The sequence below is a fragment of the Pezoporus wallicus genome, unplaced genomic scaffold, assembly GCF_028554395.1.
Source record: "Pezoporus wallicus isolate ANWC-B61680 ecotype Strahan unplaced genomic scaffold, APGP_CSIRO_Pwel_v1 contig_8232, whole genome shotgun sequence".
In the NCBI taxonomy this organism is placed as follows: Eukaryota; Metazoa; Chordata; class Aves; order Psittaciformes; family Psittacidae; genus Pezoporus; species Pezoporus wallicus.
Window position 1 is genome coordinate 2,255,194 of NW_026637105.1, and position 22,730 is coordinate 2,277,923.

The 22,730-nt window shown below is 42.8% G+C and overlaps 3 protein-coding genes across 4 annotated transcripts; all 3 read right to left on the minus strand.

The window, feature by feature from the left end:
- Positions 1–220: 220 nt before the first annotated feature.
- RRAGC (Ras related GTP binding C) lies at positions 221–11,589 on the minus strand. Of its 2 annotated transcripts, none has more exons than XM_057403552.1 (7): positions 11,331–11,589; positions 7,394–7,597; positions 6,493–6,692; positions 5,529–5,643; positions 4,559–4,701; positions 3,040–3,188; positions 221–2,253 (listed from the first exon to the last, which is right to left on the minus strand). In XM_057403552.1, the coding sequence occupies exons 2-7, from the start codon at positions 7,580–7,582 to the stop codon at positions 2,102–2,104; spliced, it is 948 nt and encodes a 315-aa protein (XP_057259535.1). In that variant the 5' UTR covers positions 7,583–7,597; positions 11,331–11,589; the 3' UTR covers positions 221–2,101. The 2 variants fall into 2 exon arrangements, with proteins under 2 accessions (XP_057259535.1, XP_057259534.1); XM_057403551.1 differs by lacking the exon at positions 11,331–11,589 and adding an exon at positions 10,015–10,168.
- Positions 11,590–11,654: 65 nt separating this feature from the next.
- On the minus strand, positions 11,655–17,346 carry MYCBP (MYC binding protein). The gene is made up of 5 exons (XM_057403559.1): positions 17,219–17,346; positions 16,957–17,029; positions 15,368–15,416; positions 13,946–14,075; positions 11,655–11,748 (listed from the first exon to the last, which is right to left on the minus strand). The coding sequence occupies exons 1-5, from the start codon at positions 17,231–17,233 to the stop codon at positions 11,704–11,706; spliced, it is 312 nt and encodes a 103-aa protein (XP_057259542.1). The 5' UTR covers positions 17,234–17,346; the 3' UTR covers positions 11,655–11,703.
- Positions 17,347–20,223: 2,877 nt separating this feature from the next.
- GJA9 (gap junction protein alpha 9) lies at positions 20,224–22,003 on the minus strand. Its single transcript, XM_057403541.1, has one exon. The coding sequence runs from the start codon at positions 21,857–21,859 to the stop codon at positions 20,297–20,299; it is 1,563 nt and encodes a 520-aa protein (XP_057259524.1). The 5' UTR covers positions 21,860–22,003; the 3' UTR covers positions 20,224–20,296.
- Between the last annotated feature and the right edge of the window lie 727 nt (positions 22,004–22,730).

A 22,730-nucleotide genomic window follows, 5' to 3' on the forward strand; every position in this document is an offset into this window, starting at 1 on the left:
ATGCCTTTAAAGTCAGCCTCTAAAAACTGAGTATTGAGTTTGAGGTCAGCTCTCACTGAACGGAAAGCTTAGGTTGACTGAAGCCTCATAGGGGAAGGCGGTATTTAACCTTAAAAATACTGCGAACATAACATGGCTTTATAAAATTTGCTTAAGCATATAAGGCCCCTATAGCCTGCTGCTGAAGTGTCTCCCCCTCGGACAGAAACAAGTACAACGGTTTCACCTTTTTTCATTTTATTAGCACAAAATCAGGTAGAGAGTGAAGACAAAGAAAGGAACATACACGTGTACTTCGAACATGGAAAACTCACTGCACAAATGGGAATGATTTCTTCCTTCCTGGGATCTTGCCAGTTACTTCCTCTCACCTTGAGTACCAGAACACTGGGATGGGGCTTGCAAGCCACAAAACCTGATCTTACAAGCCCACAACACTTCCTTAAAAAAAACCCTGCTGTTCCGTTACCAAAAAGGGGCTCAGCCTCAGTTCAGAACCACAGCTGCTACTAAGAGACTTGAAGGAGAGCACTTGAATTCTCAAGTCTCCTAGTAACTCTGGGAGCAGATCCTTTATGTATTTAGTATCGTACAACATCTTTAAAACAAAGGAAAAACATTTACACAGCATGTGCATACAACCTAATGTTAATGCATGTATATTCTTTTTTACATATTTTGATGAAAATCCATTCTCTAAGCACAGAAGCAATCCCGTGGTTATTTGTGACCACATAAATACATCGGTTGCAGAGACTGCTTACAGGTACAGATCTTCTTGCAGAAACTTTTATAGTGGCACTTTATATAGTCAGTTGGTCCAGTGGCTTCGCAACACCGATACACACACAGGGACAGGTAAAAAGAGGCGAGATCTTTACGGGCCAGTAGCTGAGCTTACTGCATAGCAAGGCTCATGTACAGTATGACATCTGCAGTAATAATACCAATACCAATAAATTAGATTAAAAGAATTCAGATATACTTCCCATAGTATGAAAGCCAGCATTCACAAAATCAGGAAAAAAACAAACCACTATTCTATTTGGATTGCATGGCGACAAACAAGGTGTTTGCCACAGTATGGAATCAACACACTTTCAAGGTCCAGTATTATTAGTAGGTTGTGGCACACTGAAATTTAATTGCCATGCAAGGATAATGCCCTCAGACATTTTCCTAGGAATTGTCTTGGTTATCAGTGAGGGTAGAGAGATCCACCATCAGAAGCCATTAACTTTATAATCCTTCCACTTGGGAATAGCTGAAAGTGGCTGCTTTACTCCAACGGATGGCAGACATTCCAGTTTAGTTAGCCATGCAGTTGTTTTGTGAATAGGATTAATCACACAGATATATAACATCTATGTTTTTGCAGAAGAGAGCAGGTAGTTTATTTCTGCTTTTAATACTTCCCTTCCTTCAAAGGGGACATACCAAGAAGCGTGGTCTGAAAGCAAAGTATCACGATCTCTTAAAATGAAGCTCCAGGTCAGCTCTCCAAACCACCACAGAATCACTAGAACAGAGCTCTACCTTGCATCCACTGAACGAGTACAGAACCCATGAGGATACTCTGAGCACATCAGTATGACCAAGAATTATTTTATGGAATGATGTGTGAGACCAGCCCCACCAAACAAAAAGCTTGAGTTTCACAAGCCTAAATAATGCCACCACTTTTGTTGTTCATGACAAAAGGGTAAACTTAAGCAAAAGTGGATGTTTTATAGAATAATCTAAAAAAAGAAAAAAAACAAACACTTGAGCAAGTGACCATTCAGTGTTTCACCCAAAATTCATTCATTTGTAAGTTTTGACCTGGCAACCAGTCAGACTGTTACAAAACAGGACTCCAAACTGAAAACCCACTGCTCTTGCAATAAAGCTGGTTTCAAACCGGCATTTCTCACTCCACTGGCCTCAAAGTATTTTTACAGTAGTTGCAGTTGTCCAACATGAGTTACAAGCTGCTGCTCCACAGTTTGCACCACTCTTCTCCTGTGAAACGTTACTTCAGGCTTTCAGACTACTCTTCTCTTGTTCCACAAAAATTTGGAGTGAAGAGCTGACAAGTCTATCCAGGGCCTTTCGCTCTCCTCTAGACGGCGTTCCTGGGTGTGCCATTGTGAGTCACTGCTTTCATATTTGAGGCGCTTGACTGATGGTTGCAGATTCTGTGGGAGGCAACACCTACCTCAAAGACTTCATGAATGGCTTTGCGGAAGCAATGAAAATTGTAGTCTATCAGACCTGTCAAGGAGGAAAAGAGGGGAGAGGAAAAGCTGTGCTCAGCTTGGCACATTTACGTACTCAACAGAGCTTCAAAATGAGCATGTTTCATTTAACTACCAGCTATTTTGCTACTTATTTTAGTATGAACTTGGATTCAGCAGATTAACAAAGTCTGACTGATGCCAGTATTTATTTAGACTGTCCCAGTTTTATAAAATGGTACTCATTTGGGATGCAGGCAGTATATTCATAATTAAACAGCAGGTGAGGGGACAACACAAGACTACCCCCTAAAAACAACTAGGACAGCACAACCACCACTTAAATGTTATCTTGCACTTTACGACATAGAAATACATCTTAACTGCAGCGAGGAAAACATTGAGATCAAATACAGTACAGTTATTAAAAGAACATATCCTCTTTTTCTCTTTTTAAAATACCAAGGGAAGGACTGGCATGATTCAAATCATACTTTGAAATCACACTGTCATTTCTACCCTGTAACATATGCAAGACCACTTGTACCATCTCCTACAGATCCAACTAACTATATAGTTAGGTACCATAGCAGATGGTAGTGATATAGGCCACATTAGCTACACAAGTCAATTCAGCAGAAGGACAATGACTCATGCGAACAAACTCTCTGCCTATCTCTAGGAAAAGAGAAAATGCCTCCCAGAAGAAACTGAACATATTTAGTTACACAGAAATGAAGGTGACTTACAAAGTCATATTAATGTATTTTATAGTTGATAAAAAACATTAGATACAAGCCACAGAATGGAGGGAAGTCCTTACCTTTGCGCTCAAAACTCTCTTCTCTAAGAATGCAAACTAATGCCAAAAACTTTGTTACTTCCTTTAAGTACAGGACCGTTGTGTTATTGAGCTTGATAATTGCCATTGATTCTTTATCATAAGCACTTCCAGTGCCATCTTCCTTTAACCTAAGAAAGAATAAGTTAACACAATACATAACCTGGTATGTTAATATACTATCTAGTATGTTAGTACCTGTTAAATGCAGTTAAAAGAATATTGCTCATACTGAATGGTGAGCAAGTGAAGAACTTGCAGTGTAGGTCTTAAGTAAGACCATTATCACACCTTAAGTTTCTCTGGAAAGCTAGACCTAAACAGAGTAGAGGCCTTCACCAGACACTGTACTAGCTGAGCAGTTAGGAGCAAGCTATCAGCATTTATTATTTTTATTATTTATTATCAAACTAAGAGCTATGGAAGGTTAGGGGATACTGAGCTTACAGCTGAGCATTCCTAACAGAGGTAATATATAGTACATTATATACAACAAAAACTATGGCATAGTTTACCTTCAAACCAGAGTCACTGCTACTCACTCACTATCTCACCAACTTTACAGTGCCACAGTAAAGGTATCAAGCAATTAGTCTGAAGATTCTAATGCAGGACTTCTATGTAGAAATGTCAATGGAGAGACATCTCAGCAAAATTACTTCTGGTAAATTACTACAAAGGTTTCCTTCGTGAGGCTGAGGCAGGAGTGTAACAAGGAGCAGGACATTGTTTGGTCTTAAGCTAAAGCAACCTGCATTTACAAGAAAAGATTAGGATGCTGCTTTCTATCTGCAAGTTACTAATCAAATACTGCAAAGCAAAACGATGTATGACAAGCTACTTCTAAGCACTCACTCCTGAAAAAAAGAAAAACAACCCAAACCAAACAGTTACACAACCCTGGGCTGACCATCAGCAGACAACCTATTAAGTGTTGTGGTATTTCCTGGCAGCATTGTATTTTCCAGGCTGCAACCACAGTCCTAAATTAAGCTACTGCTTCTCCAGAGCCACTTCAGAAATCCACTGTGAAGTAGAATTCAGGGGTAAATTGTGAGAAACAGGCACTATGCATCCCTCAGAGACAGGCAGCAAGAAATGAGTTGACCTCACAAAACAGCAGCACGTCTCAAAGCCACACTGAGTGTAAGTTACACTTTGGAGGTACAGCATGCTACTTGGCCCCAGTTACGTGCAGGTATTAACAGCCTTACATCCACCATGCCAAATGAGACACAGCAGTATTCACATTTTACATTAAACACTTAACTTACAAGTGTCAGATGGCTGTCTAAAACCAGGAGTAGAGGGAAACAGAGTACAAATGTTGGATCCAGCTGCCAAATTATTTGGCTTTATTCTAGTTAGTTACAGAACGAGTATGCTGAACAGAGCACTCAATAGCATCTTTCTGGAGGACAAAGCCAGCACCACTTGTGCAGTGTGCAGCCTATTCTACAACTTTTAAGGACTTTTTTTCCAAGGAGTGTTCATCACTTACCCATATATACAGGAAACATCTATCACTACATCAATCATGTCACAGCACAACTCATATGACTGCATGTCCACAGGGGAACTGTCTGTTGCGATGTAGATTTTGCTGACTACATCGAAGAGAAAAGCCTTTTCAATGCCTGAATTCTTCAGAAAGAGAAAGGATTCAAATTAATTTTTTAAAATAACTACATTATTAACATCTCAAGTAGAATTCAAACACTTTCACATTCTTAAGAGCAGGAAATGGTTTAAACATAACTGAGAAGCTTAAGACAGAATCAATAATTAGAGCATATAGTTAATAAATACAGTACCCTTGTTGCTATATCACATATCAACATCACCTTCTAGTTGACAAAAATAAAACTGAGGACTCTGATAGAATTCTTTTTAGTTTATTATTAGGTTATTACAGACAGTCCTTTACCAATACAGGAAAAAAAAAGTAGTAATGTGGAGCAACACATCTGACCCGCACAGCTCCCCTTTATCACAACTGGGTTTTATCATGTTGTCCACATGCCTGCAACAGCCTCACAGACATAACTTAAATGAAATAGGCTACTGCAAGCCTTGTCTCTAGGGTGATGTTTTATTTGATTTAAAGTATACAGCAGCAAGTTTCTATGTCACAAATTCTATATGAAACGCAAAGATTAACAGAAAAGGGGCAAAAGTCTCATAGGCCACATGAAATAAAAAGTCTCTTGTCAAGAACATCTGCATTAGACTACTAAGTGCCTTAGCAGACTAATGAGTATACTGTGCTGGCAGAAAACTTCCAGACAACAGTTCTAAACAGCCAGACTGTTCTTTGGCAGTATTTAGAGAAACCCATGCAAAGCACAAACCAGTACAATTTAACTGCAGGAAGGAGCTTCTAATACAGGTAACTGTGATAACAGAGCACATAGGGGCTCACTTTACCATTCCCCATATTTCACTCCAAGTTCTGTTAGATTAACACTTACTGATATAAAGATATTTAGTAGATTTTCCAGTGTTGGCAGTTGTGGAATAAGCTTCTGTACCACTTTACTGAAGGCTTCAAATATTGAATGGTCATAGATACTGGTCAAATAAAAGCTAAGGGAGGGAAAAGGATTAAAAAAGAACAAAGATCCAAGAGTATTTCAGAACTGTAATAGAAATGTTAAAGCTATGTTTTCTAACATTCAGGCCTGATGATTTAGCTGGGATGCCTTTATCACAGATATAACTGGCCACTGCACCAAGAACCTCATTGCTGAGCAGCTACAGTAAACATCAGATTTCCCCTGTCCCTGGGAGAACGGAGTACAGACAGAAAGATTTGAATCTGCTTCACAATAGGCTTAACCTACAGAATGCTTATCACAAGGCAAATGATTGACTAGATTTCTTCAAGTCCTGTTCTGGTCTTCCGCTTTGTTCACCAATAGGTACTGGCAGTTCTTAAAAGCCCCAAGAGAATCAAAATAGCAGTAAAACCAAAGAACAGATAGCTCCTTTTAAAAGGTGCTGGTAGAAGACACCTTAAAAGTGAGCCAAACATCAAGTAAGGGACTAGGCTTTTAAACCCAAACAAAAGTCAGTGCCAGCCAGGATCAGAGGGCAGGCAGCTTCCCCTCTCCCTCCCCTGCCCCCTCCAGGCCACATGTACAAGTTCAGCCTGTTATGCTGAATTAAAAGTATGCAAAAGGCCCTTGAATTACTGTCGAGTTGATGAATAAATCCATTGATTGGAATGTGATCCAGTAGTCTGCATTATTTCGGTCAGCCCAACAGCTGAGGCTTGGCCAATAAATTCAGCAGTGTATTTTATAACAAGAGTTTGTGTAATATTAAGAAACTAATAGGCCTTGCTCCAGCCTATCCAGTAGTACATCTAAAAGACCTTCATCTGTATGCACATCAGCAGCAGTAGAATCACACATGCCAGAACTTTTAACTCACCTAAGGTGAAGCTTTTCAAGCCCAGCATCCGTAAGGTCATCATTTGCCCTCTGATGAATATCCCTCTGAGTTTCTATTTTATGGTCATCCGATAAACCATCAACTTTATGAATAAAAACTTCAAAGTTCATTTCTGGGTTGACCTTGTAGGCTTTTGAAACTGTAATGTGGAGTCTTGTTAAAGCTTCCATGTAGTCATCCTGTAAATCAGTTTTGGCAGGAATGAATGACAAGGCTTATCTCCAATAACTATTCCATTCTGCACAAGGACAAAATATTTCAGTGCAAGAAGTTCCCTTCTGTAACTAACAGAAGTATGGGAGAGTAGAATATTTTGGAGTGTCAGAAATCCGAGTAGCTTAGGTTCTGTTATGTACATTAAGTGGCATTAGCTATACAAAGCTCAGCTACACAAACAGGCTTCAGAGCAGAAGGGCAGGTTACACTTCAACTCCAGCAAAAGGTGATCCCCAAGATGGTCCTACCAACCAGGTAATCTCCCATGGTACAATGACCTAAGTTCATTAGAAGCTACCAGATACCAAATAGTACCAGGACTTGAAATTGAGGCCAGAAGCGTGCTGCTATTAAATGAACTCCACAGCAGTCAACAGCAGAGGGAAGGGCTAAGTCAGACCATCTAGCACAGCAGGTTCTCTTTATTACTGTAGAAGGGTAAGCTCAGAGCACTCGCCCCTTTCCACTCTCTCCACCAGCGGGTATGTTCCAGTCACTTCACAGAGATAAAACCACACACCCAAAGTCAGATTCCCAATGCATCCTTTCATACATAACAGATGTCTTAAACTTAGATAAAAATACAAATTACTGGCTTCTCCATTCCTCTCTCACACAAAGCAAAAAGGAAACTCCCTTGTGATTCTCAGCGATATGCATTTACCTGGGCATCAATAACATATATTAGAGCACCAGTTCCTCTGAAGATCATCTCATAATCAAATGTGGGATCAAAAAAGTCCATCTGTCCAGGAAAATCCCATATTTGGAAATTCACAAATGAACTGTTGGAAATATCATCTTTGTAGATCTTGTTGGTACTTTCCAAGAACAGAGTTTCATTTGGAGACATTTTGTGAAACACCACCTGGTAAAAGAACACAAATAATAGTCTTGACTTTAGAATGTTAGAAGAGACCCGTGAAAGTCCTATGACTTGAATCTTACAAAGAGGTTTATTCATTCTAAAGCGTACATTTGCCTTTTGGTAAAGAACTTTCTGCATCAGCTGAGGCAATAACTTCCCCTGGACCAGAACCAAGCAACCGGAATTAAACCTTTTCACAAGTCTAAATAACACTGCCACTCAGACACACACATCCCAGTTACTGTTTCATCCTTGCAGGTCTAACACAGGACTTTCCAATTCATCTGTATCAACCAAATTCAGATCTAATGCAAAGCCACCATGTTAATGCAGCAACTGTGAGCTTTAAGACTGGAGAGGAAAGGTAATTTCTAAAGGAACCTTTGCTTTTAGTCTGGTGTCAGGCGTTACAACACAATATAATCAGCCTGATCCTAAACTACAATATAAGTGTACAAAAATAACATCTCAGTTTTAGAGACCCAAATAGCTGGGTCTAGTAACAACTGAGTTGTGTTTGCTGACCCTCTCCTTTCAAGCACCCTAAAGAAAGGATGAAAGCTTGCACTCCAGTTGATGAACACTACAGCTGCACTGGTGAAAAACATACTCACTGCTACTACTCAAAAAGCCCTGCTGTGATTTTAGCCCTTCCCTGAACAAACACAACTAGTACGTATCCCCCCAGTCTGCTGCAGGGTCAACAGCAATCCTTGTGCTCAAGCAACTCAACTTTATATTATAACAGTTGCTACAAGTGTAAGGTGTTCAAATACCAGGGCTGCAAAAAGAAAGATGTTTCCTATATAGTGCTTGGTAACTTACTTATTTTAGTGTTTTCCACCGTTACAGAAGTCACCCGTTAAAGAGCTCTAGTGCGACAATTACTGTCAAAAAACTGCAAGACAAACCACTCCACCCCCAGCATAGCTAATGGATTGCTTGGTGAGATTCAAAGTAGGACGTCAGCCTACATTTTTAAGGTCAAGGGAAAAATATTCAGTTCCTCAAGGCTAATGTTTCATAGAATCCCAGACTGGTTTGGGTTAGAAAAGAGCGTAAAGTTCATCCAGCTCCCACCCCCTGCCTCGGGCAGGGACACCTTCCACTAGATCAGCTTGCTCCAAGCCCCTGTGTCCAACCTGGCCTTGAACACTGCCAGGGATGGGGCAGCTACAGCTTCTCTGGGCACCCTGTGCCAGAGCCTCAGCACCCTCACAGGGAAGAACTTGTGTCTAATGTCTTACCTCAATCTTCCTTCTCTCTCTCTCTCTATTTTAGGGTTCATTTTTTTCAACTGTGAATAATACAGGAAGATCTCTGCTTTTGCTGCTGGTCTACAATTGGTGCTGTTCACATAACTAAAGACTCAGAAAAATACTATCAGTGCAGCCACTGCATTTGCACATACAGTGCAGGCATTAGGCCTAAATTACAGGGAATAACTGGAAAGACTGAAGAGCAACAACAGCCCAGTCTGCTCCTGAGAAAAATACTCACAGATGCGGTACTTCTTGTAAACTTTGTCTGAAGACAGAAAAGCCCACAGCAGAAGATGCAGGTCTGCAGATCAGTTTAGAACCCATCAGTCTAGTACAGTCTATGGAGTGCCAAGTTGTCTGCATGAGACTGCTAAAAGCAGTAGTGTAGCAGACCCGCTACATTGCAACGTCCAAAACAGGCTCCTCTGCATAAAACGTGCAGAAATCTGAAGGTTCCACACTTGCATTTGAAGAAAGCTTGAGGCCCCTAAGCCTGCAGCTTGAGAACTACCTCAATGCACTAGTAACCCCTTCCCTAAAAAACAGGTCACCTTAAACCTTCATAATAGGGACTGCAAATCCAAAGCGCGCACTGAGGAGCAAGGATCATGCTCAGCACTACACCTGCCTTGCGCTACATCACAAGTGAAAACAGTCAGTTTTGTTTTCTTTTTATTAAGAAACACAACTTCACACAGCTACCGACAGATCTAAGGCACTGAAACTGTTTTATTTCCTCCTCTCTCAGTGACTCTCTGCTCAGTCTACCGTACTGAAGGAAACCAGAAGCTGCCTCTGATGCGAAAGCAGAAGTCTCTTTCAAAGGACCAAAAGGCAGAACAACAGCTCAAGTCTCCTAGAGCGCTAAACACGCACCTGAACCGCACACGGCGCTTTTATTTCTGAAGTGCTAAAAGTGAAGAACTACAAAGGCTACGACCTATGCTACATAACCCTTTTCTCTAGAGCTGCCGATCGGTGTCCGTCCTGGGAAACACGCGTCTTTAAGCCGGAGCCTCCCTCCGCTCCAACTTGGCCACATTCGCCCACGTTAAAAAGCAGAAATCGCCTCAACAGCAACGCAGAAAGGAGAAAGAGCTCGGCACCGGAGAGGCAGCGCGGCAGGCGGGGCGGGGAGCCGCCGGTGCCCCTCACCTTCTGGATGGAGGACTTCCCGCTGCGCCGCAGCCCCATCAGCAGGATCCGCGGCTTGGAGTCCGCCCCGCCCGCGCCGCCGCCAGGCCCTCCCGCGCCGCCACCGGGCCCGCCGGGCCCTGGGCCTCCCTCCAGCTCCGCCTCCTCCTCCTCCTCCCCGTAGCCGAAGTCCTTGGGGAAGGAGTCCAGGCACCATCTGTACGAGCAGGCAGCTGGACTGAGGCTGCAACAAGTATTTGTTAAGTCATTCCCGTCATAAGCCAAGGTTCACACGATTCAGCTGCTTCCAGAGAGAAGGGAAAGCAGCTATGAGCAGTGTAAACGTGTACTACAGCCCTCAGAATAGTCTCTGTCACCCCATGACAGCCTCACCGCAACACCTTACCCGCCTGCTGCTGTTTTGGCAGGACTTGTCCCATGCAGTGTTTGTTTTCCTCCGGTTGTGTTACTCACAGCACACATGCAGCTGCACAAAGCATTTGACAGCATCATCCTCTCCCTCTTTCCACATGCTACAACTTATTGTATTGTCCTAACTTACAGTGAGCTTTCTTCTCTCACTTGCTGTAGAAGGTGGGGTGTTTTTTTCCTGTTTGTTCAGGGCAGGGTTTTGGGGCACTGTCTTACAGATTTCACACAGTATTCCCCCCCCCCCTTTAGCTCTCTTCTGGTCTCTAAATCAATAATAGCAGCACTAGTAAGATAAACACCAATTACAGTTGTTAGCCCTTGATTTCAGTTCCTACACTGCCTTCAGAACACGTTCTGATCCATCCCACACACCTCTAGGACAAGCTGCAAAACCCATCCTAGAAACAAAGAAGTTAAACTAACAGCCAGTAGATCTGATACACAACACAGCTACTGCACCTCTCCCTCCTTGTGATTTTTCCTGCCATCAGTTGCCTTTAAAGTACCCAGTTTTAGGAGACAAATGCAGCTCTTCAAAAGGTACATTTTGATTTTCTTTTCCACATTAGATGCATCTGAAAAGAGAACTCCCCACATTGTATTTAACATGTGCCACTAATTACACAGGACATCCATTATGAGTAATAATGTTTTATTCTGTTCAGAACTGTCCAGGTATACCTGCATCAAATCCCCAGGGTTAGAGACATGAACTGCATGGAAACACATACACCTCATGCAAATTAAAGTGCAAGCTCAGTAGGTACTGCACCTCCAACATTGTGCTATATCCACCATGTAGCACAACTCCACTCACTCCTTTTCATGCTCCTATGAGTAGTTAGTTATTCTATCAGCTTCAGCAGAAGCCCACCCTCAGTGCTGAGCATCAACTTGGAACATACCTTGGAGGTCCTGCTTTAGTTCACAGCTGGTCCATCTGTGTCATGTCATCCCCTCCAGTTAAAAGAAAACCAAAGAGAGAGATCAGCAGTTTAAGAGGACCGTTGACCACGAAGCAGAGTTTGCACAAAGCTGGCAGGCTCAGTTATCTACGCATTCATCGCAACTACCACCTTCCCTGAAGCACAGAAAGCAAGAAAGTTGGCCAGTTTGCTTAAACTCATGCGTTGCTGCAGCTGCATGCTCACAATACTGCATCATTTCTTTAAGATGATGAGGTAACAAACTAGACATCAGAGTTCACACACACAAAAAAAAGACTGCAGTTCTCAGGAAGCCCTTTATTAAGTCAAGATATTAAAGGAGGAACTACTGCTATTCACCAGGCATCTCTTCTTCAGGTGGTTCATACTGAGCCAGCTGTGGATTTAAAGAGAGGAGTTCAGTTAGCTGCAACATTTCAGAGACACTTTCTACATTCAGAAACGTAGGAATACATCTGCTCTGGAAGCATTCCATTTACTTTGGGCCTTTTAATCCATCGCTGACGTTTATACAAGTCAGGCAACAAAGTATCCCATCCCTCAGAACATCAGCCTGTCACATTGTATAGTCATGAAGTTATAACAAGGAGGTTTAAATAGCCTTTCAAATATATAGGTTTTGTTCCCTATTCCTTGTTCTAGGTCTCGTTAAGTACTTTTCATCTCAAATAGCAGTTGATGATGATCAGTGCCCTCTAAGCGTTGATTTCACTGAAACAATCACTCATAGCAGCAGAACCCAAACCAACATTCCCTGTCATCATTCCAGCTTTCACTGTGCTTTCTGGAGACTATGGCCAGGGAATAATGCACTAAAGTATGACCTTTACTTGCAAAGTTATTCCCGAGTAATAATACATGAAGGTGTTTACTTGACCTCAGTTACGCTAAAGATAAAGCTTCAAAACCAGTTCAAGCATTAGGACTGAATCTCAGCCCAGTTTCCTCAATGAAGATTCTTCCCCTCTCCTGCAAATTGTGGAGTAGGTAAAATTAAACAAAGTACATAAATTCTAATACCCCCATGTTCCTCATGGCAACTCTAACTTAGAGCAATCCCTCTGTCCCCAACAAGAACCGATAAAATAGCATTCTCATAGATTTAACCACAGATGGCCAGTACACAATCCTGACTTTTCCTATCCACAGAGGGACTAACTATTGCCTTCCTGCCCCTACCCCACCTAAATACCTGACATTCTGACTAGTAGATGCAAGGAAAAGCACAGATCTGCACAGACCACCACCACGTATTTGGACACAAAATTACCACTAAATGCACAATTAAAGGCATGTATTTTGTGCTAGAGGACTGCTAAACTGTAATGTTCTCCCCACATTCTGTCCCTGGAAAGTTCTACAGTATGTCCCAATGACAGGCAGAAGGTGGTAAGGGAAAGAAAGGGAAAACCAAACACAAATACTGGAACACATACAGTAGGAGTTGTTATTTGAAGGCTGAAGAAGGTGAAAGCACAAGTAAACCCATGATTACAGAAAGAGACTTTCCTGCAACAAGTTCTGACTATGTTAAAAGATTCCTTTAAACAACAACCCAGGTTACTCTGGTTTCATGTGACTACTTACTATGGGTTGCTTTAAAGTCAGCTACACCAAGTGAACTACTGATCTATTGCTACTCCCCCTAAAATCCTGCTCTTTGCCATATTTCCTAGTAAGAAATAACAAATGGAGCTGTAAGGACTCACAGTGGGTAACAGAAGGAGAAGAATTACAAGGAGACAGCAAGAGGGCACTCCAGATGAGATACACAAAGAAGTAATGCCCAGTATTCCCTTCTCCCATAATTAAGCTCCCTAAACACATGTTTAGGGATGTTTACACGTAACAGCTATCCTCTGCCAACAAACACATGGAAACCTGCAGCAGCACATAAGCTACTAGCTTCAGGTTCTCAAAGGTCTCCTTCAGTGTTGTTAGGTTTACCATCAGTGCCCTCTCCTAAGGGGGAGTTGTTCAGAGCCCTTTCAGCCAGACTGGAGACCCATTACACAAGGGCTCTGCCTCAGGTAACACTTGAGAGCCAGTGTACTTGCAGCCAGAGGGCCACCAGGCTGGTTTAGCTGAAAAGTGGAAATGAGTGTTCCACATGGATACATGTGCCTCCACTGGTGACATCCTGACACAAGCAAGTCTGTGCAAGGCCATACAAACCAACATGGAATATTCCTCCTTCAGTTTGCCTTTTGAAAGCCTTTATGATAGATACATTAGCTTCTTTTTTTCACCACACTTGTCTGATATTATGTAGCTCATGCTGCCACAACTTAAACACATCCACACAGGACTGAATAAAGACATGGGATTAGCCTTAATATAGACTTCCACCAAGTAATAAAATTCCTAGTTTTGCAATACTGTTCTATGTTAGAGAATATAAGAAGCATCCCATAAAAAATAATCTGTACTACAACATTTATCAGCATCCCTCAGCCTATACAATGCAACAACACTCATCAGTTACTCTAATAGAAGGAAGTTAGTAGACATATTAAAGTACTCTTCTTGTGGCGTGATGTGGAACTACTGAGGGACACCAAGTAGACTTGTACCTTGGCTTTCAGGTTTTTATTTTCTTCCAACACAGCTTCATATTTCTCTTTCATCTCTGCCACTTCCAAGCGAAGTGCCTCTATTTCTGGATTCTCAGGAGCTAAAGCTCCCAGATGATGCTTCAGAAAGCTGTTATTTAGATGTTAAGTGTTTATTCAGTTAGATAACATAACCATATTTTAATTTTAATACTTATGAAGTTAATGCTGCAATACATATGACCAAAATTGCATTAAAACACTGAAAGTTACTACAGTGGTTTTCATCCTAGGGGATGAAGGTGCAAAAATAAGGAAGTCTGTCAAGTTCATTAGTATTATTCCTTAAAGAAAAAAAAAAACAAGACAACAAGACATCAGCATATACAGGGCAAATTCTCATGTTTTACTGCACCGGCCTCTTCCTCTCTGAAATGGAGACGTTCTGAACAGTTAGGAGGAATACTAAAAACCAGAAGCAACAGCCAAAACAGGGCAGCTGCTTAAAACCAGCAGGAAACCAAAAATATTACTTTCCCACACCCCCCTTGCATTAATTAAAAAACAAAGCAGCAGCCAACTTCAGAAGCCACAGATACTGTGATTACTCAAATCTAATGCTGCAGGTCTAAGATAGTCTGTAATGGTCTTGTCCTGGGTTCCGCTGTAGCAGTCATTTTCCTCCTTCTTAGTAGCTGGTGCAATGCTGTGTTTTTGACTTTAGTCTGGGAACAACACTGATAGCACTGATGTTTTCAGTTGTTGCTCAGTAATGTTTACCCCAATCAAGGACTTTTCGGTCTCATGCTCTGCCAGGGAAGAGGGGAAGCCAGGAGGAAGCAGAGACAGGACACCTGACCCAAACTGGCCAAAGGGATATTCCATACCACAGCACATCATGCACAGTATAGAAACTGCAGGAAGTTACCCAAAAGGCCCAGATCACTGCTCAGGTCAAGCTGGGTATCAATTGGCAGGTGCTGAGCAATTGTCTTCTCTCCCCTTGTTATTTCCCCTATCATTATTATTGGTGTCAGCAGTAGTGGTTTGTGTTATACCTTAGTTACTGGACTGGTCTTATCTCAATCTGTGGGAGTTACATTCTTTCCATTCTCCTCCCCATCCCTCCGGGAACAGGGGGAGGAAGGAAGGGAGTGAGCAAGCAGCTGCATGGTTCTGAGTTACCGGCTCGGCTTAAAGCACAACAGGTCTCTAACTTAGCTTTCTAGTTGCTGACACACTGATAGACACACTTCTCTTGCATCCTGTCAGACTTCCTGTTAGCTTGGAAGAATGCAGTTACCAGCTAAAATGCAGCCAGAAAAGCCACGTTCTCCATGTAAGTCTGTAAAGGAGCCTCTCCAGCTCACCTACGGGTCAGAAGCAGTACAGCTGTTGGGTCTGAAGCCTCTATGAACAGTTAGCAGAAGAGAAAAAGGATACTCCAGTGCACTATTTGGTTTCTCTGGCTCTTCATATAAGGCTACCAACACTGCAAATAGAAAATATTCAACAATTGCAACAATTCCATTCAACTCTAAGTTTTAAAACCATGTACCAACAGTCAGAAGGCACACAAGCTGCAATGTCACATTCACATTGCCCTAAGTAACAAGATTTTCACCTATATACTTTGATGTAAACACATCTGCTGTACAGGAGGGAACAGAGCATCCCACCCAGTGACAGCAGGACAGAAGCTGTATTGATTCCCTGACCACAGTTTTTGGCTATTCTAGCCTAAAACAGCCTGGGCAATTTTTATACAGTCCACATACAACCATAGTATTGGCTTTCATCAGCAATTTTAAGTCTTTAAATGTTTTGGGACTCTCCCAGTCATAAACCATTACTTCCACTTAAGCTTTGAAACACAGGACATCATCAGCACTTCCACAGCTTCCAGCATAAAAGCAAACCTCCATTGACCACCTACAGCTACAAAACTAAATGGCTGCTGTTGACGCTTGTGACACTGGATGTTTATGGACGGAGGTCAGACACCAGCAGCAGTACCCTAACGGTTTGACTGAGACCAGCACAGCCAGCCAGCCACCAACTCCATATCTGGAAAACTCAGTCCAAGTTCTGAACTTATATATCTTTGAATCTTTTGAGTATTCCTGAATACTCAAAGTCCCACACATAAACACTCCCTCCTCCCCACGGGGGCACACATGCGGCTATAGAAAACATCTGCTTTCATCAATACTTAGATGTCTCCTCCCAGTTTCAGATGTCCAAACTGCACAGCCAAGTTGGTTTTAAGCCAAGCACTTCAGTGAAAAACAAGATTAGGATGCCCCACTGCTTGGAAGACCTCATTTTGCCATCCCACAGGCTGTGCAGTATTGTGATAAATCAAATGGTACCCACATACCAGACCGAGAGTCTTAGTGTGGCACCTATTCACTTAAGATCCTAAATCTACTACTTTCTCTTTAAACAGTGTGATTTCCAAGAACATTAATACTTTTATCCACGTACTATTGTAAGGCTCTCAAAAAGGCTTCAGAAGGATTTAAAAGACACTAAGCCATACAGAAAGCCAAAACAGGCATCAAGTTTAGCACCACCGTTTCCCCATTGTGCTATGGGGTCACTCTCACAGGTTCAGTAGCTTCAGGAGAAGCACTAAACTCCAGCCAAGAATGGATCCTTTTAAACAAAGTGGTTTTAAGAGCGTATTTGCTGTTATTTCACCTCAAGTATTTCCTTTGTCTGGAGCTCTCTGGCTGAGTAACAGCCTCCAAGCAACGTCGCTGTGCCCGAAAGCGAGCACAGAAAAGCACCTCGGCCGGACAAGAAGTCTCCAACACACCCCGTAAGAAGGAAGGGGCCGCCTTCCCGTTCCACGTGCGGTTCTTAGCAACCGACTGACCCGCGCACCATGAACCCAGGTACCCCAGCAGGGGCCTCGGCTCCCCGGGCCGGACCCGGCGAGGGGGAAGCGCGACCGGAGCGGGGGCCGCCCCCCCCCCCCCACCGCCGCCGCGGGGAAGGGAACCGGCGGGCGCGGGCCGCGGACTTACCCTTGGTGAGCGCGTCCAGCACCCCCGCCTTCTCCAGGTACCGGCGGAACTGCTCCCGCTTGGAGTCCTCGGCCTGAGGGAGGACGCCCACACGGTCAGCGCGGCGGCGCTTCCCCCCGCACCTCAGCTAACGGAGGCGGCTCCTTAGGCCCGCCCGGCTCCCCCTTCACCGCCGCGGAGGGGACGCGGAGGGCCGGTGCCTTCCCCCGCGCTGGCGGCGGGACTGGGCCACACCATCCCCGAGGGCTCGCTCCGCTCCTACCTTGTAATGCGCCATCGACCCCCTCAACGCGCCTGCGCGCCCGCGCGACTGCGCCCTGTGGTTTTACGGCGCCAGGCGCGTCCCCGCCGTTACCATAGCGACCGAACGGCCGCAACGCCTCCGGGCGGGCCGGGACCGCACCGCGCCCGTTCCCCCGCCGGCCCCGCTTCTCGGGCCGCGTTCCTGGGCCCCGTTCCGGGTCTCGCCTCAGCCGGGCAGCGCCGGTGTTGTCCCGACACAGCGCCAAGGCGGTTCATCGTCTGCCAAGCGGCAGCTCCCCAAAGCCAGCGCGGCTGAGCCCTGCGCACATCGGGTTATATATGTTTCAGAGGACAAAAAACTGCCTTTCACTGGTCAGAAGTTATCACATATATCATTAATTCTCTACCTTCCAGTGGGTAAATTGTTCTTGCTTGCCATGTAAATTAGCACGTGAAGGTGCATGGTCCTGGGTTAAGTCAGTGGTTGCCATCTCCCCCAGACACCGTGCCCCTTAACCCAATCACCACTATGGCTTGTTGACTTCCTGCTTTTCTAGGCCTTGTTTTGTCTTCGGCACCTTCTACTGCAGATGTCCTCCTTTTATCAGGCCTTTAGCTCTTCTTCCAAGGTCAGGGCAAGTCAGTATTGCTCATACAAAGTCTTGTTTCTCCAGGTGATGGTGTTCATCAAGCCAGACACCGTTATCACCGTGGCAAAGCCCATTTGTGGTGTACATCACCACGGCAGCAGTCATCCAGACCACGGGGAGATGTGATGTCTGGGCATTCACCATGTCCCTGCGCAGTGAAGTACCACCCAGGATTGCAGCTTTCAGCTTTCAGGTCAGATAACTCGGGGCTTGGGTAGTAACTGGACCTCAATGAACAATGTCCAGAGTAGAAAGTTGCTGCAGCTGCAGAGTTGCCTTCCCAAGGGGCTCCTGAAAGTCTTATGTAGCAACACTCTGCATCAAAAAGAAAGTCTTTGACCTCCGCCTGTTATAAAAATGGAAGCGGTTTTACTGGTTTATTTTTGTGAAACACTGGTATTTACTGACTGGTCAAGTCTGTTTGCTATAAACATAGAAAGAAAAAGAACCAATGGAATGATCTTGTAATGTTAGGGTCCTTTCAGACTTTTTCTGCACACTGTTCCTGCAGTGTCTGCAGGAATTATGTCACTCTTTTCTGTTGGGAAGGTGCCATGATGATGAAATAAATTGACTGACCCATGTCCACAAAAAAAGCGAATAAAAATCCTCTGATTTGTAAAACAAATTCTTTTGTATCTTGTCTTGAAGCATCGGAAATGCAAATGTCATATCCCATAGGTGAGCATCTGAATGCTACTTCTTTATTATTAGACAGCAGGAGCAGAGTGCATTAAATACAAGGCTTTTTATTACAGAGACATTAAATGCCAAACATGCACTAGCACAGTTATCACCTGAAGAAACTTACACATTGAGAAGTGCAAGAATTAAAGCCACAGTAGTAGGATTAACTCAGCTAAATCACACTACACATATATATACGCATCGTATAATACATTGCTGTGTATTGTGCAATGTTAAATTTTACAGTGTAGCAGAATTACATAGGCTCTATTTATGATTACACATAGAGCAACACTAGAGGTGAGAATAGCTGCTGGAAAAAAACAGCAAATAATTTTAGTGGTATTAATGTGTATTTCTGTGTGGACAGAGCCAAATTAATGCTGCTGCAAGCAAGACTTTCAGGTTTCCTGGCTCCTTTTTTTCCCTAATACTGTAAAGCCTTTGGCCAATCTAAACCATGGCTGGCTCATAAGCTTAATGATAACACACATTAAGAATTTAATGATGCCATAATATCATGATGCTACATCTCACATATTATCTTTCCAGTACATGTACAGTAAGTCAAAAGCCACACAGGTACACGCTGCTGCATCCCAGATGTGCCACCTCGCTAAGGACTTGCAGCCTGTCAGTGCTGAGCCACTCAAGTAAACGTATTTCATTCATAGACCTATCGATTACAAATGTAACACAGTATTTTGTTTGTCTTTCCATCCATTCCATGGAACTTGCCTGGAGCAGCAAGTGGATGAATGTCCTTTATTCGTTCTATTACCCCCATAAAAAGCTCCTTCTAAACAATTACAAGCATTCTTCAATTTAAAAGCTTGCAGAATTTAGGGGACAGACAAAAAAGGAGTAATTCTACAGTTTGATAAAGCTTTTCTATATTTTTTTGACATAGTAACTGAAAGTAGCACGGTATTGCCATTTATTCCCCATAGTAAGTCTGGTTGGTGAAATCCAAAACTTCTCATTAATAAATTCCAATAACTTGTTTGCTGATTAAAGAAAAAGATAACTTACTAGTTGTATGCAAAATCTCACAATTAAAGCTTGTAACTCACCTGGAAATTACGGTGCTTGGAAACTGTAATAGTGTATTTAATGTTAACAGAGATTCACTCTGCTTTTTCTGCCGAGGAAGTCAATGGTGATACACTGAAAAAAGTATGCTGCGGTGTCCGCGAATTAGTGATACATGTATCAAATGCTTTGTTCTTTTTGTATTTAACGCAGTTCAAACAGGAATACATTTGACATTCTGCTTTCAGGCAGTGCTCAAATGCCTGTGTGAATTCTCAGAGAGATTAAGCAGAACTATATTTACTGATAATGAATTTCTCCTGAGAGCACCAGTGCTGTCTTTAGTCTCATTTCATTTATTGGTCTTTGTAAAATACATTATTAGACTGTAAATTTTGTCTTCTAGTTTTATTCAGTTTAAATAGTATTAGCTGTGATTTTATGTCTGACTTTTCCTAATATGTGGACTACATGATGTGTGTTTCCCTTTCGAGCTGGAAGGATAATGTGTAAGTTTATATGCTGAGGTCTAAGCCACCTTTTCATTACAAAGGAAGTAAAGAGCCTGTTTAAAAGTTACTTAGCTAAGATCCAAAGTGCTTTTCTAGCTATGTGGAACAACTGTTTCAAGCTCAGTAGTTTAGCTACTCTTACACATAGGTCCTGCTTGTGTCTCAGTGGTCAGTAATTATCCAGAACTGATCAGGGCGATTGAGGGTTAACTGGTGCTATATCTGCAAATCAGTGGGTGCTCGCCTGCTGCTGGCACTGCTTGACATGGACACTCGTCTAGACAGAGAGAAAGGCTTAGGGCTGTCACAGGTTCTACTTTGTTTAGACCCTGAGCTCACCTCGCCTGTAGAGTCAGGAGTGTCTGGTCGACTACACTTCTTTACATCAGCATTGCAAGGAGCTTGGGCTTTGTCTGCACTGAAAGTGCTCTGTCTTCTGTTGCTGGTCTTTGGAAGAGAGTTTGTAGAAGCTTCTGCACTCTCAGCCACTGCTGAGCAGTTCCAAGATGAACTGATTCCATGTTGTCTTCTGAAACCGGTAACGGGAAAAGTTGTGTGGGGTTGTACTGAAGTTTGAGATGCCGTTTCAGCACAGCTTCCCAAGCACATGCTTGAAGCTAGAGCTGCATTCTGAGTAACAACAAGGAAATGTTTCTTTTCAGCTTCTTTTTGCACATCATGTGCTTCTTTCCCAAGCTCTCCAAGCAAGCCTTCATTATTATTGGTGCTGGTATTTTGAGTCTGATTGCCTAAAGCATTTGTAGCTGGCCTCTTCTTTGGAGACTTGATGTCCTGATTGCAATGAGTGTAATTGCTGCTGCTTTCTGTACGGTTGTTTTGCACAGGCTGAAACATGGGAGGAGCATTTAGAAGTGGGTAGACAGCGGCCCCAGTTTGCTTTTCCATTAAGAAGGTATAGCCACTAAGCGCAGAAGGAAGAGTTTTTTGAGGGGTGGTGGATATTCCCAAAGAAGAGTGTGGTATCACAGAGTACTTCTTAGATTTGTTTATGCAGAAATTTTCAGGGTCATCCTTGGTTTTACTCTGCCCACAAAGTCCCATTTTGATCTTTCGGAATCCCAGATGGATAATTTCAAGGATATTTAGAAGCAATGATACGGTTGCTATTGATTGCATGAATAAGATGAACACTGTCTTTTCTGTTGGTCTAGACACAAAGCAGTCAACTGTGTTTGGACAAGGATCTCTCTTACATTTATAAAGGGGATCTAGATGAAAGCCATAAAGAAGATACTGCCCAATCATAAACCCGACTTCCACTGCAGATCTTGTGAAAATATGTATCACATAAGTGCAGAGCAAAGAGCCTCTCAGGGGTGCTTTGTTCAGCTTTCTTTGGTCCAGCTGTCGGAGTTCTCTCTCCAGCCTTTTCCTATTTTCAGTCATTTCTAGTTCAGTGCTTTCAAGTTCCACCCTTACCTGAGCTTTCTTTTTTTGCCTCTCTTTCTCCAAGGCTCTTAGTCTGTATAAGGCATGTCCCATATATACCAAGGAAGGGGAAGACACAAATATAACTTGCAAGACCCAATACCTTATGAGAGATATGGGAAAGGCCTCATCATAGCACACATTCCTGCAACCAGGTTGCTCAGTATTGCATATAAATTCAGATTGTTCATCATTCCAAACATCTTCAGTTGCCACTCCAAGGACAAGCATTCGAAATATGAAGAGGATCGTTAGCCAAATCTTTCCAATAATAGTGGAATGAATGTGGACCTCCTCTAAAATGCCACCAAGGAAATTCCAGTCTCCCATGGTTATTCTGCCATCTTAACACTAAAATATATGAGAGAAAAAAGTATCAAACATTGAAGCTGGAGTTCTTTCTTAACACAGTGCATGACCCACTGCTCACTGAGAATCTGGGTGGTATTGTCTCCCATCTACAAGACAGAGAAATGCATCATCCACCTCTGTCTAATGTATCAGTAAAAGACATCCTGATAAGCTCATCACTATGAAATATTAAGCACCCTCAGTCTATATCAGGATGCCTGACTTGTTGTAGGATTTTAAGAGCATTATGCAATATGTTTGAGCCAACAGCAGCATCAGAGCAGCATGTTTCTACTTAGGACACTTCTGAAGGTACAGGAGTATTTCCCAGTCCTCCTTTTCAGATGTTCCAAGCCCCACATCACAGCTGAAGTTACAGTGATGTCCAATGACTCTCCCCAGCAAAAACTGGTTATACAAAAGTACTCAAAAACCATCTTATCCACCAGAATTCGATAATACTAAAAATAGAATAATCTGATCTTTTAATTTATTTATTCTTTTTAGGATAAAGGTGTTTGAACACCACTAAACACAGTGTTTTCTGTTGAAATGGGACTCGTTTTCACCCTGTAGAACAGGAGTGTTAAGAAATGAAGTGGAATTTGCAGTTTACAGCTGCAATGCCGATGACTATAGAGGCAACTTTATGTTAAGGCAGCCTATCAAACCTGAAAATACTCTTGCAGATTGCTGTACAAATGGGCAGCAAGTCAGACAGGTTTGAAAGATAAAGAAATGAAACAGAAATGGCAAATTAAAATGAACACATACCTTTCTTTACAAAAACCTGTAAAATTACAGACCCTCAGCATCCAGTGACGCGTTACAGCCACCGTCATCTTCCACC